This window comes from Mustelus asterias, unplaced genomic scaffold (genome assembly GCF_964213995.1).
Source record: "Mustelus asterias unplaced genomic scaffold, sMusAst1.hap1.1 HAP1_SCAFFOLD_42, whole genome shotgun sequence".
NCBI classification, from domain to species: domain Eukaryota; kingdom Metazoa; phylum Chordata; class Chondrichthyes; order Carcharhiniformes; family Triakidae; genus Mustelus; species Mustelus asterias.
The window spans coordinates 1,382,291-1,406,597 of NW_027590119.1; the positions used below are offsets into that span (position 1 = coordinate 1,382,291).

Here is a 24,307-nt window from a genome sequence, read left to right on the forward strand (position 1 = left end):
ACCAAGATTGGTGGAGTAGTGGATGAGGTGGAGGGGTGTTGTAGGCTGCAAAGAGACATAGATAGGATGCAAAGCTGGGCTGAAAAATGGCAAATGGAGTTTAACCCTGATAAATGTGAGGTGATTCATTTTGGTGGGACTAATTTAAATGTGGATTACAGGGTCAAAGGTAGGGTTCTGAAGACTGTGGAGGAACAGAGAGATCTTGGGGTCCATATCCACAGATCTCTAAAGGTTGCCAGTCAAGTGGATAGAGCTGTGAAGAAGGCATATAGTGTGTTAGCTTTTATTAACAGGGGGTTGGAGTTTAAGAGCCGTGGGGTTATGCTGCAACTGTACAGGACCTTGGTGAGACCGCATTTGGAATATTGCGTGCAGTTCTGGTCACCTCACTATAAGAAGGATGTGGAAGCGCTGGAAAGAGTGCAGAGGAGATTTACCAGGATGCTGCCTGGTTTGGAGTGTCGGTCTTATGAGGAAAGGTTGAGGGAGCTGGGGCTGTTCTCTCTGGAGCGGAGGAGATTGAGGGGAGACTTAATAGAGGTTTATAAAATGATGAAGGGGATAGATCGAGTGAACGTTCAAAGACTATTTCCTCGGGTGGATGGAGCTATTACGAGGGGGCATAACTATAGGGTTCATGGTGGGAGATATAGGAAGGATATCAGAGGTAGGTTCTTCACGCAGAGAGTGGTTGGGGTGTGGAATGGACTGCCTGCAGTGATAGTGGAGTCAGACACTTTAGGAACATTTAAGCGGTTATTGGATAGGCACATGGAGCACACCAGGATGGTAGGGAGTGGGATAGCTTGATCTTGGTTTCAGATGAAGGTCGGCACAACATCGTGGGCCGAAGGGCCTGTTCTGTGCTGTACTGTTCTATGTTCAAACGTCACACAAGCTTTCGGAGCCTCAAGCTCCTTCTTCAGGTGAGTGGGAATTCTGTTCACAAACAGGGCATATAAAGACATAGACTCAATTTACAGAATAATGGTTGGAATGTGAATCCTTGCAGCTAATCAAGTCTTAAAGGTACAAACAATGTGAGTGGAGAGCTTCCACTCTAAACACGTTAAAGAAGCCATCCCCTACGGACACGCCCTCCGTATACACAGGATCTGCTTGGGTGAGGAGGATCGCAACAGACACCTCCAGATGCTGAAAGATGCCCTCATAAGAACAGGATATAGCGCTCAACTCATCGATCGACAGTTCCGACGCGCCACAGCGAAAAACCGCACCGACCTCCTCAGAAGACAAACACGGGACAAGGTGGACAGAGTACCCTTCGTCGTCCAGTACTTCATCGGAGCGGAGAAGCTACGGCATCTCCTCTGGAGCCTTCAACATGTCATTGATGAAGATGAACATCTCGCCAAGGCCATCCCCACACCCCCACTTCTTGCCTTCAAACAACCGCACAACCTCAAACAGACCATTGTCCGCAGCAAACTACCCAGCCTTCAGGAGAACAGTGACCACGACACCACACAACCCTGCCACAGCAACCTCTGCAACACGTGCCGGATCATCGACACGGATGCCATCATCTCACGTGAGAACACCATCCACCAGGTACACGGTACATACTCTTGCAACTCGGCCAAAGTTGTCTACCTGATACGCTGCAGGAAAGGATGTCCCGAGGCATGGTACATTGGGGAAACCATGCAGACGCTGTGACAACGGATGAATGAATACCACTCGACAATCACCAGGCAAGACTGTTCTCTTCCTGTTGGGGAGCACTTGAGCGGTCACGGGCATTCGGCCTCTGATATTCGGGTAAGCGTTCTCCAAGGCGGCCTTCACGCCACACGACGGCGCAGAGTCGCTGAGCAGAAACTGATAGCCAAGTTCTGCACACATGAGGACGGCCTCAACCGGGATATTGGGTTCATGTCACACTATCTGTAATCCCCACAACTTGCCTGGACTTGCAGAGTCTCACTGGCTGTCCTGTCTGGACAGTGGGGCGGCGCGGTAGCACAGTGGTTAGCACTGCTGCTTTACAGCTCCAGGGACCTGGGTTCGATTCCCGGCTTGGGTCACTGTCTGTGTGGAGTTTGCACGTTCTCCTCGTGTCTGCGTGAGTTTCCTCCGGGTGCTCCGGTTTCCTCCCACAGTCCAAAGATGTGCGGGTTAGGTTGATTGGCCATGCTAAAATTCCCCTTCGTGTCCTGAGATGCGTAGGTTAGAGGGATTAGTGGGTAAATATGTAGGGATATGGGGGTAGGGCCTGGGTGGGATTGTGGTCGGTGCCGACTCGATGGGCCGAATGGCCTTTTTCTGTGCTGTAGGGTTTCTATGATTCTATGAGTCTATGAATATACATCTCTTTAGCCTGTCTTGATGCTGTCTCCACTCACATTGTTTGTACCTTTAAGACTTGATTAGCTGTAAGTATTTGCATTCCAACCATTATTCTGTTAATTGAGTTTGTGTCTTTATATGCCCTGTTTGTGAACAGAATTCCCACTCACCTGAAGAAGGAGCTTAAGACTCTGAAAGCTTGTGGCTTTTGCTACCAAATAAACCTGTTGGACTTTAACCTGGTGTTGTTAAACTTCTTACTGTGTTTACCCCAGTCCAACGCCGGCATCTCCACATTAGTAATAACAATGACAGAGTCTCAGTGTAACAATGACACACACAGGCTCCAATACAATCAGAGTGGAGATGGGGCACAGAGACAACACAGCAAAGCACTGACTTACTCTGAGTGTAACAATGACACACACAGGCTCCAATACAATCAGAGTGGGGATGGAGCATAGAGACAACACAGCAAAGCACTGACTTGCTCTGAGTGTAACAAATACAATGTTTGTTAAAATATTTAGAGTCACGTTGCAGTATGTTAGTGAACACAGCATTAGATCCAATGTAATGGTAACACAATCAGTATCTCGTGCACCATAACCAAAGTTTAGGTTTCATTTGATAGTGTGAGTGAGTCGTGGTCTATTAGTATGATGTATTTAAATTCCGATGTGTGTTACTCTGCCACTGTCAGTATCAGACAATAACCTGTCTGTTATTCCAATTCTGCTGTATTTTACAACTGCAGTTTCAGTGTCTCTGAGGTCATTTTAACTGCAGATAATCTGACATTAAGGGAGACAAGAGGCCCAACAAACATTTGATTATAATAGGAGGACAAAGTGCAAGGGAACAATGATATTTTAAGGTGTCTGTGTTATGGTGAGTGTCACTGGGAGGTGAGTGATAAAATACAAGTGGAAACATCATGACAGAGACATGCGACTGACTCGGCCTGACTGAGAGCTGTTATACTCGAGGCGAGAATAATGAGGACATGGGGAACTCCTGAGATTTCTGATATCTGAGGTGTATCTGTTAGAGGAACTGAAAATAATCAGTTCCTCCTCATGGTCATCTCCAGTTCTCAAGTTACACAGACACACAGGAAAGAGATCTGACAGCTCATCAAACCCAATATTTTAATCTTCTGTTTGAGACACATTATAATCGAAAAGATCAAATATTAAAACCTGAGGAGAGATACATTCAGAATGTCACAAGGATGAGTGAACTGTCTAATTAATCCCATTCACCATAACTTTGCCAATTTATCCTCTGCAAGTATTTATCCAATTCCCTTTGAAAGCTACTATCAAACTTGCTTCTAGCACCTGTCAGTTTGTGCATTCCAGATCATATCAAGTTATTGTGTAACAAATTCTCCTTATCACCCCCTCCAGTTCTGTTGTCAATTATATTAAATCTCTGTATCCTCTGCTTACAGACCCTCCTGCACCGAGGAAATCGATTCTCTCCATCGACAGACCCTCCTGCTCCTGGGAGATAATTTCTCTCCATTGACACTATCATAAATTATTTGTCATTTTAAACTCCTCTATTAAATCTCCCCATTACATTCCCTAATCTAAGGTGGATAACCCATGTTTCTCCTGCCCTGAAGAATTATATGGACTCAAAATGTTAACTCTGAACAGATGCCGCCGGACCTGCCGGGTTTTTCTGCTTTTCTCCCTGTCATTCCTTCTATAATCAATCAGAAACTCTTCATGATTTTGAACATCTTGATCAAATAGGAACACACAGAGCGTGAGAGAGGTACAGAGGGAGAGACAGAAAGACTAAGAGAAAAATTGAGAAAGATTTTAAAAAGCAGAAAGATGAGGTGGTCAAAGATAAAAGCTGAGAAACAGAGGAAACAAGCAATACAGAGAGAATGATCTAGAATATAAGGGAGCAGGCTATCAGTTCCCAGCTATGGGGAGCAGAGTCGGCATCTCCACGGTAGAGCAGAGGGGACTCAGTGGGTGGCACGATAGCACAGTGGTTAGCACTGCTGCTTCACAGCTCCAGGAACCTGGGCTCGATTCCCGGCTCGGGTCACTGTCTGTGTGGAGTTTGCACATTCTCCTCGTGTCTGCGTGGGTTTCCTCTGGGTGCTCTGGTTTCCTCCCACAGTCCAAAGATGTGTGGGTTAGGCTGATTGGCCATGCTAAATTTGCCCCTTAGTTTTCTGAGAAGTGTAGGTTAGAGGGATTAGCGGGTAAAAATATGGAGGGATATGGGGGTAGGGCCTGGGTGGGATTGTGGTCGGTGCAGACTCGATGGGCCGAATGGCCTCTTTCTGCACTGTAGGGTTTCTATGATTCAGTAACTGATCCAAAGACACAGCTGGCTATATCTGCGAATGGAAACTCTGAACAGAAATAACTGACTCATTTGTAAATGTCACCACAATGTGACCTGTGTGACTCTGCCCTGACTCTGTGGACAGATATCGGCCGCATTGACAGATGTTCTCAACAGATTGTTGTGCCTGGATTTATTTTCTGCTCAGAAGCGAGATGTGAGGTTTGGAACCGGCAGCAGAGAAACAGGAAGTTGTGTTACCTGAGAATGAAACAGCCGGCATCAGTTTGATGTTATAACTGTGAACAGTCTTCCTGCCTGTGAGGGTGAACTCACTCTGACAGCATCAAGAACAACCACACAGATTGCTACTGGTCTCAGCATTACATTCACCTCCATTCCCATTTTAAACAATAAAGAAAGGAGATTATTTGGATTTTTAACACATTCACTGAATTGGGAGATGGACTGAGGGTCATCACTGGGAGAAATGAGGAGGGATTAGAGAACAAATGAGTTTTCCCAAAGAGGTTTATTAGAAAAGAGGAGATTTAAAGTGAGTCAGGGCCTGTCAGAGGAAGTGGGAGAGAGAAACAGAGAGGATTGAATCTCCATCAATTAGATGTTTTCTCAGACAGCAAAGAGAGATGAAGTGTGTTTGTGCTTTTTCAGAGAGAGATAACGAGAGAGAGAAAACAATGAATAAGTTTAAGCATTATCTGAAATAGGAAGGTTAAATGAGTGAGTGTTTGAAAGAACGATAGAGAGACATTAAGTGACGAAGACAGTTTCTGAGAGGAGAGAGGTTAAGTGAAAATGAGAGAGGAGTGAGGTTAGAGTGTAAGAGAGGTGGAAGGTGAGGTAAGTGTGAGTGAATGCCTGGAGAGAGAGAGAGACGTTCAGTGAGTGTTAGAGAGATGAGAGATGTTGAGCGATTGAGTTTCTGAGAGAGAGGAGATGTTGAGTGAGTGAATGTCTGAAAGAGAGGAGAGGAGGTTCACACACCCAGGGATCACTGAGAATAATCAAAATAAGGAGATCACCCAGAAAACTACCAACAGGAAACTTCAGCTGAACACATCACTCATTCTGAAATGGTCAGTCAGGGCTCTGATGCTGCTCAGCTTCTCTCTGTTCTGTTTATAATGGTTAAAGGCTGATAGGAGTGAGGTTTATTTAGAAGGATAGTGTATGGGAAGCACACAACAAAACTGAGAATTCTTGGACACACACTGCAGCTCCTTCTCTATCTGGGAATCAAATTGTTGTCTCATTGTCCCAGCAGTTAACAGGGTCCTTTGAACTTCTCCAGCTGCTACTTTAATGCAGACTTCAACCAATTTATTTGAAGCCAGTTTCTGTTCAATAAACCAGGACTGACACACACACACATTAAAATGTTTTAGACTTTTTTTCATTTTTAGTCTGGAAACCTAAACCTGCCGTTTCACTCTCAGTCAGGAATAGATCCCAGTTTTACACCAATCTTTGACAGCATGTTTCCAGCATTCACCGTTGTTCTTCCTGACTCTAAACACAGTTGTAAAGGACCTTCTTTTCCGTGTCTAGGAGCTCGGAACCATGGAAAAGAGCGACTGGGACACATTTTTTTCACACCTCAGGATTCACCCACACAGGGACTTTGCTGTCAGTGAAAAGTGACGAAAAAGACCAAAGTGCTGTTTGTCCCTCTCGGCGAGACCCTGAAGGACTGGGTCAAGAATGAAGTTCTGTTCCTACTGTATGATCCTCCCTCAGATTGCCCTTTCTGAGCTCCAGCCTGGTGACGTTAAACACTCAAATGGAAAAGACAAAAATCTACAACAATGATTCAATCAAATGTCTATTTCACATTTATTCAGAATATCAAATCTCAACAGAAGAAAAAAGTCAGAGTGAACATGATTCAGACCTGGATATGATTAACAGCATCGATAAGTGTAGAATCCAAACCTTGCAGTCCCTTGTGAACTCGCCGGTGTGTTAGCAGGTGGGATGACTGAATAAATCCCTTTCCACAGACATTACAGGTGAACGGCCTCTCCCCAGTGTGAACTCGCTGGTGTTTCAGAAGATAAGATAAATGAGAAAATCCCTTCCCACAAACAGAGCAGGTAAATGGCCTCTCCTCACTGTGAACTCTCTGGTGTGTCAGCAGGTTGGATGACTGACTGAATCCCTTCCCACACGTGGAGCAGGTGAACGGCCTCTCCCCAGTGTGAACTCGCTGGTGTGTCAGGAGATTGTATGAACGGGTGAATCCCTTCCCACACACGGAGCAAGTGAATGGCCTCTCCTCACTGTGAACCTGCTGGTGTGTCAGGAGATTGTATGAACGGGTGAATCCCTTCCCACATTCAGAGCAGGTGAATAGTCGATCCCCTGTGTGGAGCTGCTGGTGTATCAGAAGGTTGGATGAATTAATGAATCCCTTCCCACAGTCTGAGCAGGTGAAGGGCCTCTCCCCAGTGTGAATTCTCTGGTGGTTCAGTAGGGCAGATGGGCGGCTGAATCCCTTCCCACACACACACAGCAGGTGAATGGCCTCTCCCCAGTGTGAGCATATTGGTGCGTCAGCAGATCTTTTTTACTTTTAAAGCTCTTCTCACAGTGGGAACAATTAAAAAGTTTGTTATCAGAGCGAACAAGTTGATGTGTCTGCAAGTGGGATGACTGAATGAATTCTTTCCCACACACAGAGAGGTGAACGGTCTCTCCCCAGTGTGAATACGTTGGTGTGTCAGCAGATCCTTTTTGCATTTAAAACTCTTCTCACAGTCAGAACATGTAAACAGTTTCTCATCAGTGTGAACAAGTTGGTGTGTCACAATGTGGGATAAGCGAGTGAATCCCTTCCCACACACAGGGCAGGTGAACGGCCTCTCCCCAGTGTGAACCCATTGGTGAATCAGAAGATTGTATGAATGGGTGAATCCCTTCCCACAAACAGAGCAGGTGAACGGTCTCTCCCCAGTGTGACTGCGCCGATGAACTTCCAATTGTGATGGGAAACCGAATCCCTTCCCACAATCCACACATTCCCACGGTTTCTCCATGGTGCTGGTGTCCTTGTGCTTCTGCAAGTTGGATGATCAGTTAAAGCCTGGTCCACACACACAACATACATATAGTTTCACCCTGCTGTGAAAAGTGTGATGTATTTCCAGGCTGTGTAACTGGTTAAAGTTCTTTCCACAGTCAGTTCACTGGAACACTCTCACTCGGGTGTGTGTTTGTCCCGCTGCTTTTCCGATCACACTGATGTTAAATTTCTTTGCCCACAGGCAGAACAGACAAATATTTCTCCTTCCACATTCAAAGGCCGATGATATTCAGCTCCGAATGAACAAAATGACTTTGCCAGTCATGATGTTCGGTTTGAGTTTTCTGTCTGCCAATCCTCCACTTCCAATATCCTGTAAAAAAAATTTGGAAAAGTCATCAGCGTCAGTCCAGGATAGAAATTCTGAACAGACAATTCTAGTTTCTCTGGGACATTTTTTCCTCTCTTGTTCCCCAAAATCTGTAAATCCCTGTCCCACACACTCTCCCTCCTCCCTGGGCTGAAATCCAAACCCATCTCACCATCTCTTTTCTCCACTCCCAGTTTTCTCCCTCCCTCTCCTCTGTCTGGGTTCAGTTCTCCAGCTGCTGTCTGCAGACTGACAATAAAACCAATGGGTCTTACTGGGGGTGTTGGGGCCTCCAGCGGGTGTTTGTGAATCCTCCCCGCCCACCTCCCAGGGTTTCCTTCCTTCCCAGAGATCAGAGTCCTCATTGATTTGAGGCCAAAGTGTAACCTCTTATTTATTGTCCCCCTCCCCCATCCTCTGATGTGAACCATCCTCCAGTGGCTGAGCCAGGATGGGGCCGTTAACCTGGGCCTGTTCACGGGAGGGAGGGAGGGAGAAGCCCCGCAGCTGCAAACCAGGGAGCTGACTATGATTCTGAAGGGTTTGCGGATCCACAAAGTGTTTCCAAATCCTCCCAGCCACCGCCTAACGCTGACTCCGCTTCTCCGGGACAAACAAGCGCCAAGGACAGCAATGACACTGCGCATGCTCAACATCACAATGCCCGGGGACTGATTGACGGCAGCTCCGGACCAATAGGAAGAGGGGGCGGGGCTGGAGGACCGAGCGGGAGCGGCTGGTCCTCCAACCAATCGGAGTGAATGAGGGGCGGGTCCTGACGCATGCGCAGTGCGGGTAATGGCGACGGACAGACCGACGGTTTTAACCTGGAAGCGAGATCAATCCGAGGTAGAGGGCGGCGTGCGGGGAATGATAAAGTGGCGGGTGGGTGGAGAGGCTTTGTAAATATGTTGTTCAAACCCAAACCCGGAAATGAACTTCCCGGTCCCCCCCTTTGTCCCAAATGGAGCGGCAGCTTGTCGTGTTAGACCCGGGCTGACTGCCGCCTGTGGTAAACCACTGTTAAGCTTATTGCCTGTCTTCTTAAGAGCCTTCTAATTACAGGCATGCTTAGTCTTAAAAATCCACTCCAGAAATGTTGTTGTGAAGTTTACAAGAACATCCGGCTATCCACAGCAAGAAGTTTGCACAAACTTTCATGAGGTTGTAAAATCTTAAACCCAATTTCACCGATAACTGATTCATGGCTCACATTATTTTGCACCTTGTCAGATACACACCAACGTGCATCAACAAACATTGCCTGTGTGTGTGTGTTTGTGTGTGGCATGTCTGGGCATGCCCCTGCCAGCCCTGCATGAGACTCCTCCCCCCCCCCCCCCGGTCCAGGTATGAAGGTGACTGCTCCCCACCCTCCTGCCTCAGTTGCTGGACCAGTTCATCAGCATGGGTGTGTGCTCCAAGTCTTTTGCGAATAAAAGCCGATTTGTTCTTGCAAACAAACTCGTCTTTACTTGATTGATAGATAGTGCATCACCGCCATTGAGGCTGCATGTGGGAGGCCGGCAGGGATTGTGATCGGAGAGTGATGTCACAATGGAATGGGTGAGGGTGTGACGTCACAATGGAATGTGTGAGGGTGTGACGTCACAATGGAATGGGTGAGAGTGTGACGTCACAATGGAATGGGTCAGAGTGTGACGTCACAATGGAATGGGTGAGGGTGTGACGTCACAATGGAATGGGTCGCAGTGTGAGGTCACAATGGAATGGGTGAGAGTGTGAGGTCACAATGGAATGGGTGAGGGTTCCAAATTCGCCCGACTTCGGTCATTGCCAAGATTTCCGAGTCCATTATTAAAGCTGAGATCGCAGAGTACTTGGAAGTGCAGGATAAAGTAGGACTGAGTCAGCACGGCTTTGTCAAGGGGAGGTCATGTCTGACAAATCTGTTAGAGTTCTTTGAGGAGCTTTTGATTTGATTTATTATTGTCACATGTATTAACATACAGTGAAAAGTGTTGTTTCTTGCGCGCTATACAGAGAAAACATACCATTCATAGAGAAGGAAATGAGAGAGTGCAGATTGGAGTGTTACAGTCAGAGTGAGAGTGTAGAGAAAGATCAACTGAATGCAAGGTAAGTCCATTCAAAAGACTGACAGCAGCAGAGAAGAAGCTATTCTTGAGTCGGTGGTACGTGACTTCAGACTTTTGTATCTTTATCCCGAGGGAAGAAGGTGGAAGAGAGAATGTCTGGGGTGCTTGGGGTCCTTAATTATGCTGGCTGCTTTGCCGAGGCAGCGGGAAGTGTAGACAGAGTCAATGGATGGGAGGCTGGTTCGCATGATGGATTGGGCTACATTCACAACCTTTTGTAGATCCTTGCAGTCTTGGGCAGAGCAGGAGCCATACCAAGCTGTGCTACAACCAGAAAGAATGCTTTCTATGATGCATTTGTAAAGGTTGGTGAGAGTCGTAGCTGACATGCCAAATTTCCTTAGTCTTCTGAGAAAGTAGAGACGTTGGTGAGCTTTCTTAACAAGAGTGTCGACATGGGGAGACCAGGACAGGTTTTTGGTGATCTGGATACCTAAAAACCTGAAGCTCTCGACCCTTTCTACTTCGTCCCCATTGATGTCAACATGGGCATGTTCTTCTTTATGCTTCCTGAAGTCGATGACAATCTCCTTTGTTTTGTTGACATTGAGGGAGGGATTATTGTTGCCGCACCAGTTCACCAGGTTCTCTATCTGATTCCTGTACTCTGTCTCATCATTGTTTGAAATCCGACCCAGTGCTGTGGCGTCGTCAGCAAACCTGAAAATCGAATTGGAGGGAAATTTAGCCGCACAGTCATAGGTGTAGAAGGAGTATGTTAGGGGGCTGAGAACACAGCCTCGTGGTGCACCGGTGTTGAGGATGATCGTGGAGGAGGTGTTGTTGCCTATCCTTACTGTTTGTGGTCTGTGAGTTAGGAAGTTCAGGATCCAGTTGCAGAGGGAGGTGCCGAGACCCAGGTCACGGAGTTTGGAGATGAGTTTCGTGGGAAGAAGAGTGTTGAAGGCTGAGCTGTAGTCAACAAATAGGAGTCTGACATTGGTGTCCTTGTAATCTACGTGTTGCAGGGTTGAGTACAGGGCCAGGGAAATGGCGTCTGCTGTGGACCTGTTGTGGCGGTAGGCAAACTGTAGTGGATCCAGATTGTCCGGGAGGCTGGAATTGATTTGTGCCATGACTGACCTTTCGAAGCACTTCATAATGATGAATATCAGAGCCACCGGCCGATCGTCATTAAGGCACGCTGCTTGGTTTTTCTCAGGTACCGGGATGAAGGTAGTCTTCTTGAAGCAGATAGGGACCTCAGATTGTTGTAAAGAGAGGTTGAAGATGTCTGTGAATACCTCTGCCAGCTGATCCACGCAGGATCTGAATGCACGTCCGGATATCCCATCCGGGCCAGTTGCTTTCTGTGGGTTGACCTTCAAGAAAGCTGCTCTGACATCTGCAATGGAGACCCCAGATACAGGTTCATCCAGGGCTTCGAGGGGGAGAGCATGCTCTCGCTGACCTCTTGCTCAAAACGAATGCATTGAGCTCATCAGGGAGAGGAGCGTTGGAGCCGGCGATTTTACATGCCTTCATCTTGTAGCCTGTTATGTCTTGCAGACCTTGCCATAGTCAGCGGGGGTTGGTGTGGCTAGCCTGGGACTCTAGCTTGGTCCGGTATTGTCTTTTGGCACCTTTGATGGCACTCCTTAGATCATATCTGGTAACAAAGAAGTTAGATAAAGGAGAACTAGTGGATCTGATTCATTTAGATTTCCAGAAGGCCTTTGACAAGGTGCTGCAGAGGAAACTGTTAAATAAGTTAAGTGCCCATGGTGTTAAGGGTAAGATCCTGGCATGGATAGAGGATTGGCTGGCAGAAGGCAGAGAGTAGGGATAAAGTGGTCTTTCTCAGGATGGCAGCTGGTGACCAGTGGTGTGCCTCAGGGGTCAGTGCTGGGACCACAACTTTTCACAATATACATTAACGATTTGGAGGAAGGAACTGAAGGCACTGTTGCTAAGTTTGCAGATGATACAAAGATATGTAGAGGGAGAGGTAGTAGGGGGGCTGCAGAAGGACTTGGGACAGGTTAGGAGAGTGGGCAAAGAAGTGGCAGATGGAATACAATGTGGAAAAGTGTGAGGTTCTGCACTTTGGAAGGAGGAATGGAGACAACAAGTATTTTCTAAATGGGGAAATGCTGAGGAAATCAGAAACACAAAGGGACTTGGAAGTCATTGTTCAAGATTCTCTTAAAGTTAACGTGCAGGTTCAGTCGGCAGTTAGGAAGGCAAATGCAATGTTCTCATTCATGTCGATAGGCCTAGAATACAAGAGCAGGGATATATTTCTGAGGCTGCATAAGGCTCTGGTCAGCCCCCATTTGGACTATTGTGAGCAGTTTTGGTCCCCATATCTAAGGAAGGATGTGCTGGCTTTGGAAAAGGTCCAGAGGAGGTTCACAAGAATGATCCCTGGAATGAAGAGCTTGTCCTATGAGGAACAGTTGAGGACTCTGGGTCTGTACTCATCGGAGTTTATAAGGATGAGGGGGGATCTTATTGAAACTTACAGGATACTGCGAGGCCTGGATAGAGTGGATGTGGAGAGAATGTTTCCACTAGTAGGAACAGCTAGAAATAGAGGGCACAACCTCAGACTAAAGGGCCGATCCTTTAAAACAGAGAGGAGGAGGAATTTCTTCAGCCAGAGAGTGGTGAATCTGTGGAACTCTTTGCTGCAGAAGGCTGTGGAGGTCAGGACATTGAGTGTCTTTAAGACAGAGATAGATAGGTTCTTGATTAATGAGGGGATCAGGGGTTATGGGGAAAAGGCAGGAGAATGGGGATGAGAAAAATATCAGCCATGATTGAATGGCGGAGCAGACTCGATGGGCCGAGTGGCCTAATTCTGTTACTGTGTCTTATGGTCTAATGAGTTGAGACTGGGGTGGCGTCGGACGATGTCACTGAGGTGGAAATAGGCAGTCTTGATGATGATGTGGCTGGAAGCTCATCCTGGAGTGAAATATTTCACCATGGTTGTGAACAGCCTGGTTCCGGCTCCGACAGGGAGTGGAGTTTGTCGTGGGGACTGAAGACAATGGGTTCAGACTTCCCAGTATTTATATGGGTGAAACTTCTGTTCTCTTAGTCCTGGATGTCAGACAAGTCAGGATGGTGTGTGGGTTGGAGGGGAACTTGGAGCTGATGGTGCTAACCACTGTGCCACCGTGCCGCAGAATGCTAAATGGAATGAGAGAGAGAGAGTGTATGTGTGAGGGGCGTGGGTGGAGATTTAAAGAATGTTCCATAGAAACTACAATTGTCTGTTTTGAATTTCTATCATGTGCTGACAGTGATGATTTTTGTAAACTGCTTTCAGTGGATATTGGAAGGAGAGGTTTTGACTGGAAAAGCACTGAGATTCTCACACCCGTATCAGAGTGTTCCAGTGCACTGATTGTGGAGAGACACAAGGACTCAGACACCATGGAGAAACCATGGAAATGTGGAGACTGTGGGAAGGGATTCAGAGCCCCATCTGGGGTGGAATCTCATCGACGCAGTCACACCGGGGAGAGACCGTTCATATGCTCCACTTGTGGGAAGGGAACCAATCATTCATCGAATCTGCTGAGAGAGAGAGAAAGATTGAGAGAGAAAGAATCCAACCCCTGCAATCACTTGTGAACTTGTTGGTGTCGCTGCAGGTTGGATGACCGATTGAATCCATTTCCCACACACGGAGCAGGTGAACGGTCTGTCCCCGGTGTGAACTCGCTGGTGTCTCTGCCACGTGGATGACCTCCTAAACCTCTTTGTGCAGTGAGAGCAGCTAACCAGTCTCTCGTCAGTGTGAATGGGTTGGTGGACCATCAGTTCTCGAGAGCTTTTGAAGCTACTCCCACAGTCAGAGCATTTAAAGGGTCTGTCTTGGGTGTGAGTGACCTTGTGGCTCAACAGGTTGGGCAACTGAGTGAATCCCTTCCCACACACACAGCAGGTGAACGGTCTCTCCCCGGTGTGAATGCGCTGGTCGGTCAGCAGATTGTTTAACCGAGTGAATCCTTTCCCACACACAGAGCAGGTGAATGGCCTCTCCCCAGTGTGAACTCCCTGGTGTGTTTGTAAATGGGATAACTGAGTGAATCTCTTCCCACACACACAGCAGGTGAATGGTCTCTCTCCAGTGTGACTGCGCCGATGAGTTTCCAGTGCAGATGGGAACCTGAATCCTTTCCCACAGTCCCCACATTTACACAATTTCTCCATGGTGCGGGTGTCCTTGTGACTCTCCAGGCTTGACAATTAGTTCAGTTACAACATAACATGGGTGCAGTCTCTCTGCTGCAATGTATTTTCAGGCTGTTTAACTGGTTAAAGTTCTTTCCACAGTCACTCAGGTGTGTGCATGTTTCAGTGTGTGTGTCTCGGTGCTTTTCCAGTCACACTGATGTTTAAAATCTCCTGAAGCAGACAGAGCAGAGAAACATTTCCATTCCAGATTCAAAGCTCGATGATATTCAGGTCCCAATGAACTGAGTGACTATGTTAGATTTTGATGAGAGGTTTGGTTTGATATTCGTCTTTAAATCTTCACCTTCTGATATCCTGCAAAAGGAATTTACAAAATTCATCAGTGTCAGTACAGGACAGAAATTCAGAACAGACAGTTCCAGTTTCTATGGAGCATTCTTTCCTCTCTCATTCTCCAAAAGCTGTAAATCTCCATCCCACACACTCTCCCTCCATTCTCACTCTGCTGTATCTAATATTCACCCTCCCAATTCTCCTGAAGGTACTGATTGAGGCTGATTGACAGATCCATGCTCACTGCTTCCTGTCCACCACACACAAATCATAAGAAACAGGAGCTGCGGTTGGCCATTCAGCCCATCGAACTGCCTCAACCATTCATTGAGAATTGGCTGATCTACCGCAGCATCATTTCCCACGCTATCCCCCCAATAGAGAGAGAATAGAGCCAATGTTTCGAGTCTGGAGGGAGGAAAGAATGTTCCATAGAAATTAGAATTGTCTGTTCTGAATTTCTATCCTGCACTGACACTGATGACCTCTGCAAACTTGTTTTACAGGAAATTGAAAGAGGAATCACAGACCGAAATCTCAGACGTTGTGTCTAGATCTGACAGAGTCATATTCCTCGGGACCTGAATATCATCGGCCTTTAAATCAAGGAGAAATGGTTGTCCGGTCTGGTGACTTGAAAAGATTTCAAACATCAGTGTGACTGGAAAAGTGCCAACACGCTGCAACACTGGAGTGAGTGTGTTCTAGTGCATTGACTCAAGAGCTTTAACCAGTTACACAGCAATAAATATCACACCATTCACAGCGGGGGTGGGGGGACTGTTCTGTGTGTGGACGAGTGTTCAACTGAAGAGAAAGGAAAGAACACCTGCACCATGGAGAAACCATGGAAATGTGGGGACTGTGGGAAGAGATACAGAGCCCCATCAGAGCTGGAAGATCATCGGCACAGCCACACTGGGGAGAGACCATTTACTTGCTCTCAGTGTGGGGAGGGATTCACTCGGGTATCCCAGCTGCAGAGACACCAGCGAGCTCACACTGGGGAGAGGCCCTTCACTTGCTCTCAGTGTGGGAAGGGATTCACTCGGTCATCCAGCCTGCAGGCACACCAGCGAGTTCACACTGGGGAGAGACCGTTCACCTGCTCTCAGTGTGAGAAGGGGTTCAGTCAATTGGCTAACCTGCAGAGACACCAGCGAGTTCACACTGGGGAGAGGCCGTTCACCTGCTCTCAGTGTGAGAAAGGGTTCAGTCATTTAGCTAACCTGCAGAGACACCAGCGAGTTCACACAGGGGAGAGACCTTTCACCTGCTTTCAGTGTGGGAAGGGATTCACTGATTTATCCACCCTGCGGAGACACCAGCGAGTTCACACTGGGGAGTGGCCGTTCACCTGCTCTATGTGTGGGAAGGGGTTCAGTCAATTAGCTGAGCTGCAGACGCACCAGCGAGTTCACACTGGGGAGAGACCATTCACCTGCTCTCAGTGTGAGAAGGGGTTCACTGATTTATTCACCCTGCGGACTCACCAGCGAGTTCACACTGGGGAGTGGCCGTTCACCTGCTCTGAGTGTGAGAAGGGGTTCAGTCAATTATCTAACCTGCAGAAGCACCAGCGAATTCACACTGGGGAGAGACCGTTCACCTGCTCTCATTGTGGGAAGGGATTCACTGATTTATCCACTCTGCGGAGACACCAGCGAGTTCACACTGGGGAGTGGCCTTTCACCTGCTCTATGTGTGGGAAGGGGTTCAGTCAATTAGCTAAGCTGGAGACCCACCAGCGAATTCACACTGGGGAGAGACCGTTCACCTGCTCTCAGTGTGGGAAGGGATTCACTGATTTATTCACCCTGCGGACTCACCAGCGAGTTCACACTGGGGAGTGGCCGTTCACCTGCTCTCAGTGTGAGAAGGGGTTCAGTCAATTATCTAACCTGCAGAAGCACCAGCGAGTTCACACTGGGGAGAGACCGTTCACCTGCTCTCAGTGCAGGAAGGGGTTCAGTCAATTATCTAACCTGCAGACGCACCAGCGCCTTCATACTGGGGAGAGACCGTTCACCTGCTCTCAGTGTGGGAAGGGGTTCAGTCAATTATCCACCCTGCGGACACACCAGCGAGTTCACACTGGGGAGAGACCATTCACCTGCTCTCAGTGTGGGAAGGGTTTCAGAGTTTCATCCGCCCTGCTGAGACACCAAAATGCTCATGAGTGATTCCAGGGGTTGGATTCTGCTGTTATTGTTTCTGCTCTCAATTACATCCAGGACTGCATTTTGTTCATTCTCACAGTTGGTCAATGGGGAGGGTCGGAGGGTTTCTTTCTGCTGGACTGGCCGGTCTCATGACTTTGCCTCCAGTGGGCTGATGCTCTTTGAGTCTTGTTGCGAATACCTGGTTTCAGATTTCACACGGATCACAGAGTGACAGGGTGTTAGGAAGTTCAGAGATTTTTAGTCAGCATTTCTGTTTGAAACTCCCCCAGATGCCCATCCAATTTCCTTTGTAATTGTTTATTGTCTCCACTTCCTCCACCCTCGTAGGCAGCAAGTTCCAGGTCATTACCATTCACTGCATCAAAATATTCTTCCTCACATCCCCCCTTCCTCTCTGACCCAAAACCATAAATCTGTGTCCCCCTCGTCCTTCTCTCGTCAGCTAATGGGAACAGCTTTTCTTTGTCCATCTTATCTAAACCTGTCAGAATCTTGTCCACCTCTATCAAATCTACCCTCAACCTCCTTGCTCCAAGGGGAACAACCCCAACCTGACATTGACAATAAAGAACAAACTAACAGAATATGTTAATACCTGAAATCAAATGGGAATGTTTAATTTCTGTTTTAAAGAAATCATGAATATATTGTCCCGTACAATAAAGGGATTTGAATAACTCAGCTTGAGTGCAGTTGAATGAAATGTCTCAATCGCGTATCCACCCACAGTCGAGAGGAAGTGTGGAATGTGTAGCTGGAAATCCCTCCCTAACAGCACTGTGGGTGTACTTACACCTTCGGCATTATAGCAGTTCAGGAAGGCAGTGTTGGCGCTGATCGTGGCCGAGGCAGCTACATACAGCCACATATTCTGTTATAACTGAAGGACTGCAGATTAAATGTGCGGCATTATGGGACTGGACTATCTTGACCACATTCCTGTGACTGCTCAGTTTCTGCAATCATGAACCATTAAAGCTGCTTAGCAGGGTCCTGACAGAGGACCTGGTGAGAATATTTACTCAGAATGAGTTAGAATGAAACTTATTCCAGGACCGGCTGGTGTTCAGTGGCTGAGATTCCCGAATCTGTAAAAAGGGGGTCTGACCAGTGGTAGGTAGTCCGGTAAGAAGCGTTCTCATGCATTATTTAAATTATTTTATCATGAAGTTGTGATCAGAACTGTGAGGGACTTGTAACCCAATAGTTGTTGAATTGACGGTAAACTCCAAGTAGCACTGGACTGAAAAGGGGGTCTGACCAAGAAGTGAAGTGATCTCAGGCATTGTTTAAATTACATCATCATTGGCCAACTTCCCCTTTGTGATGTCACAATGGAGTCCTGCCTGAATCAGCCAATAGGAATCACTCTGCTCCGCGGTGACGTCTCTGGGTTCCAGTGCGCAGGCCGGGGCGCGCGGACCCGGGAGCCCCGCCCCCACCCATTGTTCCCCTCCCCCTGCACCACATCGAGCCAAGGTTTCCAGGCAACCGGCTGGCGGCTCCGGACAGAGCGAGAAGCCGCTCGGTGATCTCCCCCTCCCCCCGGCCCGGGACTGCGCATGTCCAAGGGAGGGGGAAGCTGCGAATTGCAGGGCAGATCCTGCCCCCTGACCTTCTGAGGTGTTGATTAATAGGAAGAGTTGAAGGACCGGAAGGACTCTGGTCCTCCAGCTGATCAGAGCGCGGGCTTTGCGTGAATGAAGATTGAGCTTCAGACAGACTGAAACTTCCTCCTGTCTCCAACATCAGAGAGGTTGTTTCTGTAGTGAAGTGGTTGTCACGTTTGCCTGACACGCGAAAGGTCCCCGGGTCAGAACCGGGCAGGAATGTTAATTTGTTAATTCCAGCATCTGAAAGTGGGAAGGGGGAGGAAGGTGAGCTGTTGCCTGCCTGCCTGCTGTCCGGCCTGCCTGCCGTCTGGCCTGCCTGTCTTCCGTCCGTCCGCCCACTGGAGGGTGCTCTCTCCCTGGAGGGAGAGAGGACACGGAGTGACTTTCTTTCTTTTTTCTTTCCATCTATGGGAGGGAGGACTGCACGTTTCAACATCGAGGGACTGAGTGGTTGGGCTGGTGCCCTCATCATCAGAAGGTCGGTGCCTGAAAGGGATGGGGGGGTGAAGTAAATTCAGACTTTTTTCCATCGGCGGGCGGTGAAGACACCCCGGACTTGAACTGTTTGCGCCCAAAAGGGCTGGAGGAGTAAAGTCCCCCACCCACTGCTGCTGCCCCCAACACCGGCACCCCCTCCCCTCTTTCCCCCTGACTGGGGCACCGGCCCCCCTCCCGTGCCTTGTCCCTCGTCCTCCCTCCTGCTCCTCCGACCTCCTCTCTCGCTCCGGGGAGAGAGCACCTAGATCCCCATCCACCTACCCTACCCTCCCTTATTTTTCCCTCCTCTTATACGCCCTGCCGTGGCAGAGCCTTCTCGGCCCACCTATGCGGGCGTGGCAGCTACCAGAGCCCCCGCCGCTCCCAAGGCCCTGCCACCTTTTTCGTTGCTCACGCGGCAGCTCGGGGTTAAGTGCTACGCCCACCCCGACATGTCCATCGAGGCCTGTGTCAAGGCAATGGCTGGGGTTGTCGGCCCCTCAGCCATTGTCGCGGCCTCTAAGATGTACGGCCGGGCCGTATTCTTTTTGAAGGCCACCCACCCGCCACATTTATCATTCCCCGCGCGCCGCCCTCTACCTTGTATTGTTCTCGCTTCCAAGTTGAAACCGTCCGTCCGCCGCCGCCATTACCCGCACTGCGCATGCTTCAGGTCCCGCCCCTCATTCACTCCGATTGGTTGGAGGACCAGCCGCTCCCGCTCGGTCCTCCAGTCCCGCCCCCTCTTCCTATTGGTCCGGAGCTGCCGTCAATCAGTCCCCGGGCATTGTGATGTGGAGCATGCGCAGTGTCATTGCTGGCCTTGGCGCTTGTTTGTCCCGGAGAAGCGGAGTCAGCGTTAGGCGGTGGCTGGGAGGATTTGGAAACACTTTGTGGATCCGCAAACCCTTCAGAATCATTGTCAGCTCCCTGGTTTGCAGCTGCGGGGCTTCTCCCTCCCTCCCTCCCGGGAACAGGCCCAGGTTAACGGCCCCATCCTGGCTCAGCCACTGGAGGATGGTTCACATCAGAGGATGGGGGAGGGGGACAATAAATAAGAGGTTACACTTTGGCCTCAAATCAATGAGGACTCTGATCTCTGGGAAGGAAGGAAACCCTGGGAGGTGGGCGGGAAGGATTCACAAACACTCGCTGGAGGCCCCAACATCCCCAATAAGACCCATTGGTTTTATTGTCAGTCTGCAGACAGGAGCTGGAGAACTGAACCCAGACAGAGGAGAGGGAGGGAGAAAACTGGGAGTGGAGGAAAGAAATGGTGAGATGGGTTTGGATTTCAGCCCAGGGAGGAGGGAGAGTGTGTGGGACGGAGATTTACAGATTTGGGGGAACAAGAGAGGAAAAAATGTTCCAGACGAACTAGAATTGTCTGTTCAGAGTTTCTATCGTGTTCTGACAGTGATGACTTTTCTAAACTGTTTTTACAGGATATTGGAAGTGAAAGATTGGCAGACAGAAAATTCAAACCGGACATCACATCTGACAAAGTCATTCAGTTCCTTCGGAGCTGAATATCATTGGTCTTTGAATATAGAAAGAGAAATATTTGTCTGTTCTGCCTGTGGGCAAAGAAATTAAACATCAGTGTGACCGGAAAAGCATCGAGACAAACACACACCCGAGTGAGAGTGTTCCAGTGAACTGAATGTGGAAAGAGCTTTAACCAGTTACACAGCCTGAAAAAACATCACAGTTCACAGCAGGGTGAAACTACGTGTATGTTGTGTGTGTGGATGAGGCTTGAACTGATCATCCAACCTGGAGAAACACAAGGACACCCGCACCATGGAGAAACCGTGGAAATGTGTGGATTGTGGGAAGGGATTCGGTTTCCCATCACAACTGGAAGTTCATCGGCGCAGTCACACTGGGGAGAGACCGTTCACCTGCTCCGTCTGTGGGAAGGGATTCACCCATTCATACAACCTTCTGACTCACCAACGGGTTCACACTGGGGAGAGGCCGTTCACCTGCCCTGTGTGTGGGAAGGGATTCACTCGCTCATCCCACATTGTGACACACCAACTTGTTCACACTGATGAGAGAATGTTTATATGTTCTGACTGTGAGAAGAGTTTTAAATGCAAAAAGGATCTGCTGACACACCAACGAATTCACACTGGGGAGAGACCGTTCACCTGCTCTGTGTGTGGGAAAGGATTCATTCAGTCATCCCACTTGCAGACACATCAACTTGTTCACTCTGATAACAAACTTTTTAATTGTTCCCACTGTGAGAAGAGCTTTAAAAATAAAAAGGATCTGCTAACGCACCAATATGCTCACACTGGGGAGAGGCCATTCACCTGCTGTGTGTGTGGGAAGGGATTCAGCCGTCCATCTGCCCTATTGAACCACCAGAGAATTCACACTGGGGAGAGGCCCTTCACCTGCTCAGACTGTGGGAAGGGATTCACTCGTTCATCCAACTTATTGAATCACCAGCGAGTTCACACTGGGGAGAGGCCGTTCACCTGCTCTGTGTGTGGGAAGGGATTCAGTCAGTCATCCAACCTGCTGACACACCAGAAAGTTCACAGTGCGGAGAGGCCATTTACCTGCTCTGTCTGTGGGAAGGGATTTTCTCATTTATCTTATCTTCTGAAACACCAGCGAGTTCACACTGGGGAGAGGCCGTTCACCTGTAATGTCTGTGGAAAGGGATTTATTCAGTCATCCCACCTGCTAACACACCAGCGAGTTCACAAACGACTGCAAGGTTTGGATTCTACTCTTAATGATGCTGTTAATCATATCCAGGACTGAATCGTGTTCACTCTGACAGTCTTCATCCGTTGAGGTTTAATATTCTGAATAAATATGAAATAGACCAGCTTTGTTTTTTAAAATTGTTGTCGATTTTTGTCTTTCCCACCTGACCCCACATCACCAGGCTGGAGCTCAGAAAGGACAATCGGGGGAGGATCATATGGCAAACAGGACGCAGTCCTTCAGGGTCACAGAGAGGGACAAACAGCACTTTGCTCTTCCTCATCTCTCTTCACGACAGCAAAGTACCCGTGTGGTTTAATCCTGAGATGTGCAAGAACCTCAGTCGCTCCCTTCTATGTTTCAGCGCTCCTAGACCAGGAACAGAAGTTCCTTTACAACTGTGTTTAGAGTCAGGAAGAACAACAGTGAATGCTGGTAGGATGCTGCTAAATCAGAGATTGGTGCAAAACTCGGATCTGTTCCTGACTGAGAGTGAAACGGCAGGATTAGATTTCCAGACTGAAAATGCAGAAAAGTCTAAAATATTTTAATGTGTTTGTGTCAGTGCCAGTTTATTGAACAGAAACCAGTTTAAAATAAATTGGTTAAAGTCTGCATTAAAGTAGCAGCTGGAGAGTTCAAAGGAACCTGTTATCTGCTGGGACAATTGGACAACAATTTGATTCCCAGATAAAAAGGAGCTACAGCGTGTCCAAGAATTCCCAGTTTTATTGATGAGGCTTCCCACACATTGTCCTTTTAAATAAACCTCACTCCTATCAACCTTTAACCATTATAAACAGAATAGAGAGAAGAGTGAAGCTGTGCCTGTCCCTTTAACTGGAAACTGAACAGCATCAAGCCCCAACTGTCCCTTTAAGAATGAATGATGTGTTCAGCTGAAGATTCCTATTGGTAGTTTTCTGGGTGATCTCCTTATTTTGGATTATTCTCAGTGATCCTCAGTTGTGTGAACCTCTTCTCACTCACTTAATATCTCTCCTCTCTGTCAGATACTCACTTAATATCTCTCCCCTCTGTCAGGTACTCACTTAATATCTCTCCTCTCTGTCAGATACTCAATATCTCTCCTCTCTGTCAGATACTCAATATCTCTCCTCTCTGTCAGATACTCAATATCTCTCCTCTCTGTCAGATACTCACTTAATATCTCTCCTCTCTGTCAGGTACTCACTTAATATCTCTCCTCTCTGTCAGATACTCAATATCTCTCCTCTCTGTCAGGTACTCAGTTAATATCTCTCCTCTCTGTCAGATACTGACTCACTTAACATCGCTCTCCTCTCAGACACTCATTTCACTTACCTTCCACCTCTACACTCAATTAAACACGCTCCTTTCACTCCCTTACCTCTCTCTCAAATACTGTCTCAGTCACTTAACCTCTATCTTTCTCTCAGACACTCATTCATTTAACTTTTTTATGTCAGATAGTGCTGAAACTCACTTAATTTTTTTATTCTCTGGTTATCTCTCTCTAAAAAAGCACCAAACACCTTCAATCTCTCTTCTCTGTCTGAGACAACATCGAATTTACAGAGACTCAATCTTCTCTCTCTGTTTTTTTTATTCATATGTGGGACACAGGTGCCGCTGACTGGCCAGCATTTATTACCCATCCCTAGTTGCCCTTGTTCAGAGGGCAGCTGAGAGTCAACCACATTGCTGTGGCCCTGGAGTCACATGTAGACCAGACCGGGTAAAGACAGCAGATTTCCTTCCCTAAAGGACATTAGCGAACCAGATGGGTTTTTCTGACAATGGTTTCATGGTCATCACTCGATTCTTAATTCCAGATGTTTTGAATTGAATTCAAATTCCACCATCTGCCATGGCGGTATTCGAATCTGGGTCCCCAGAAAATTTGCTGAGTTTCTGCATTAACATCTAGCGATAATACCACGAGGCCATTGTCTCCCCACTTCTCTCTCCCACTTCCTCTGACAGGCCCTGACTCACTCTCATTTTCTGATCACCCTCTTTGGGGGAAACTCATTCCTTTCTATAATTTCCCCTCATCTCTCCCAGTGATGACCCTCAGTCCATCTCCCAATTCATTGACTGTTAAAAACCCAAATAATCTTTGTTTATTGTTTAACATGGGAATGGAGATGAATGTAATGCTGAGAGCGGCAGCAATCTGTGTGGTTGTTCTTGATGCTGTCAGAGTGAGTTCACCCTCACAGACAGGAAGAATATTCACGGTGATAACATCTCAAACTGATGTCGCCTGTTTCACTCTCAGGAAATACAACTTCCTGTTTCTCTGCTGCCGGTTGCAAACCGCGCATCTCACTTCTGGGCAAAAAATAAATCCAGGGGCCACAATCTGGTGAGAACATCTGTCAGTGCGGCCTATATCCATCCACAGAGACAGGGCAGAGTCACACAGGATCACATTGCAGTGACATTTACAAATGAGTCTGTTATTTCTGTTCAGAGTCTCCATTCCCGGATATAACGAGCTGTATTTGTGGATCAGTCACTGAGTTCCCTCTGCTCCCCATAGCTGGGGACTGATAGCCTGCTCCCTTATATTGTATATCATTCTCTCTGTATTGCTTGTTTCCTCTGTTTCTCAGCTTTTATCTCTGACCACCTCATCTTTCTGTTTTTTAAAATCTCTCTCAATG

The 24,307-nt window shown here is 47.8% G+C and overlaps 3 protein-coding genes across 3 annotated transcripts in view; 1 reads left to right on the forward strand and 2 right to left on the reverse strand.

Annotated features, from left to right (window-relative positions):
• LOC144482712 (uncharacterized) overlaps window positions 1-19,577 on the reverse strand; it is a 210,368-nt gene extending 190,791 nt beyond the window's left edge. The window contains exons 1-3 of the mRNA XM_078201554.1: window positions 19,524-19,577; window positions 13,685-14,671; window positions 6,551-7,192 (exon numbers count right to left, since the gene is read on the reverse strand). Of these exons, the coding sequence (XP_078057680.1) occupies window positions 6,551-7,192; window positions 13,685-14,332 (1,290 nt within the window). The 5' untranslated portion in view covers window positions 14,333-14,671; window positions 19,524-19,577. The remainder of the gene's footprint in view (window positions 1-6,550; window positions 7,193-13,684; window positions 14,672-19,523) is intronic.
• Window positions 1-24,307, reverse strand: part of LOC144482778 (uncharacterized) — a 298,466-nt gene that overhangs the window by 191,279 nt on the left and 82,880 nt on the right. The gene's annotated exons all lie outside the window — the stretch shown is intronic.
• On the forward strand, window positions 8,802-22,687 carry LOC144482713 (uncharacterized). Its single transcript, XM_078201555.1, has 3 exons — window positions 8,802-8,894; window positions 15,157-16,812; window positions 20,691-22,687. The coding sequence occupies exons 2-3, from the start codon at window positions 15,487-15,489 to the stop codon at window positions 21,705-21,707; spliced, it is 2,343 nt and encodes a 780-aa protein (XP_078057681.1). The 5' UTR covers window positions 8,802-8,894; window positions 15,157-15,486; the 3' UTR covers window positions 21,708-22,687.

Excerpts from the sequence above, each read along its gene's own strand:
- LOC144482713 (XM_078201555.1), top strand. The coding sequence starts at position 15,487 with ATGGAGAAACCATGGAAATGTGGGGACTGTGGGAAGAGATACAGAGCC. Across the intron at positions 16,813-20,690 it reads TTTCATCCGCCCTGCTGAGA|TCATCCAACCTGGAGAAACA; the intron begins CACCAAAATGCT and ends GGCTTGAACTGA.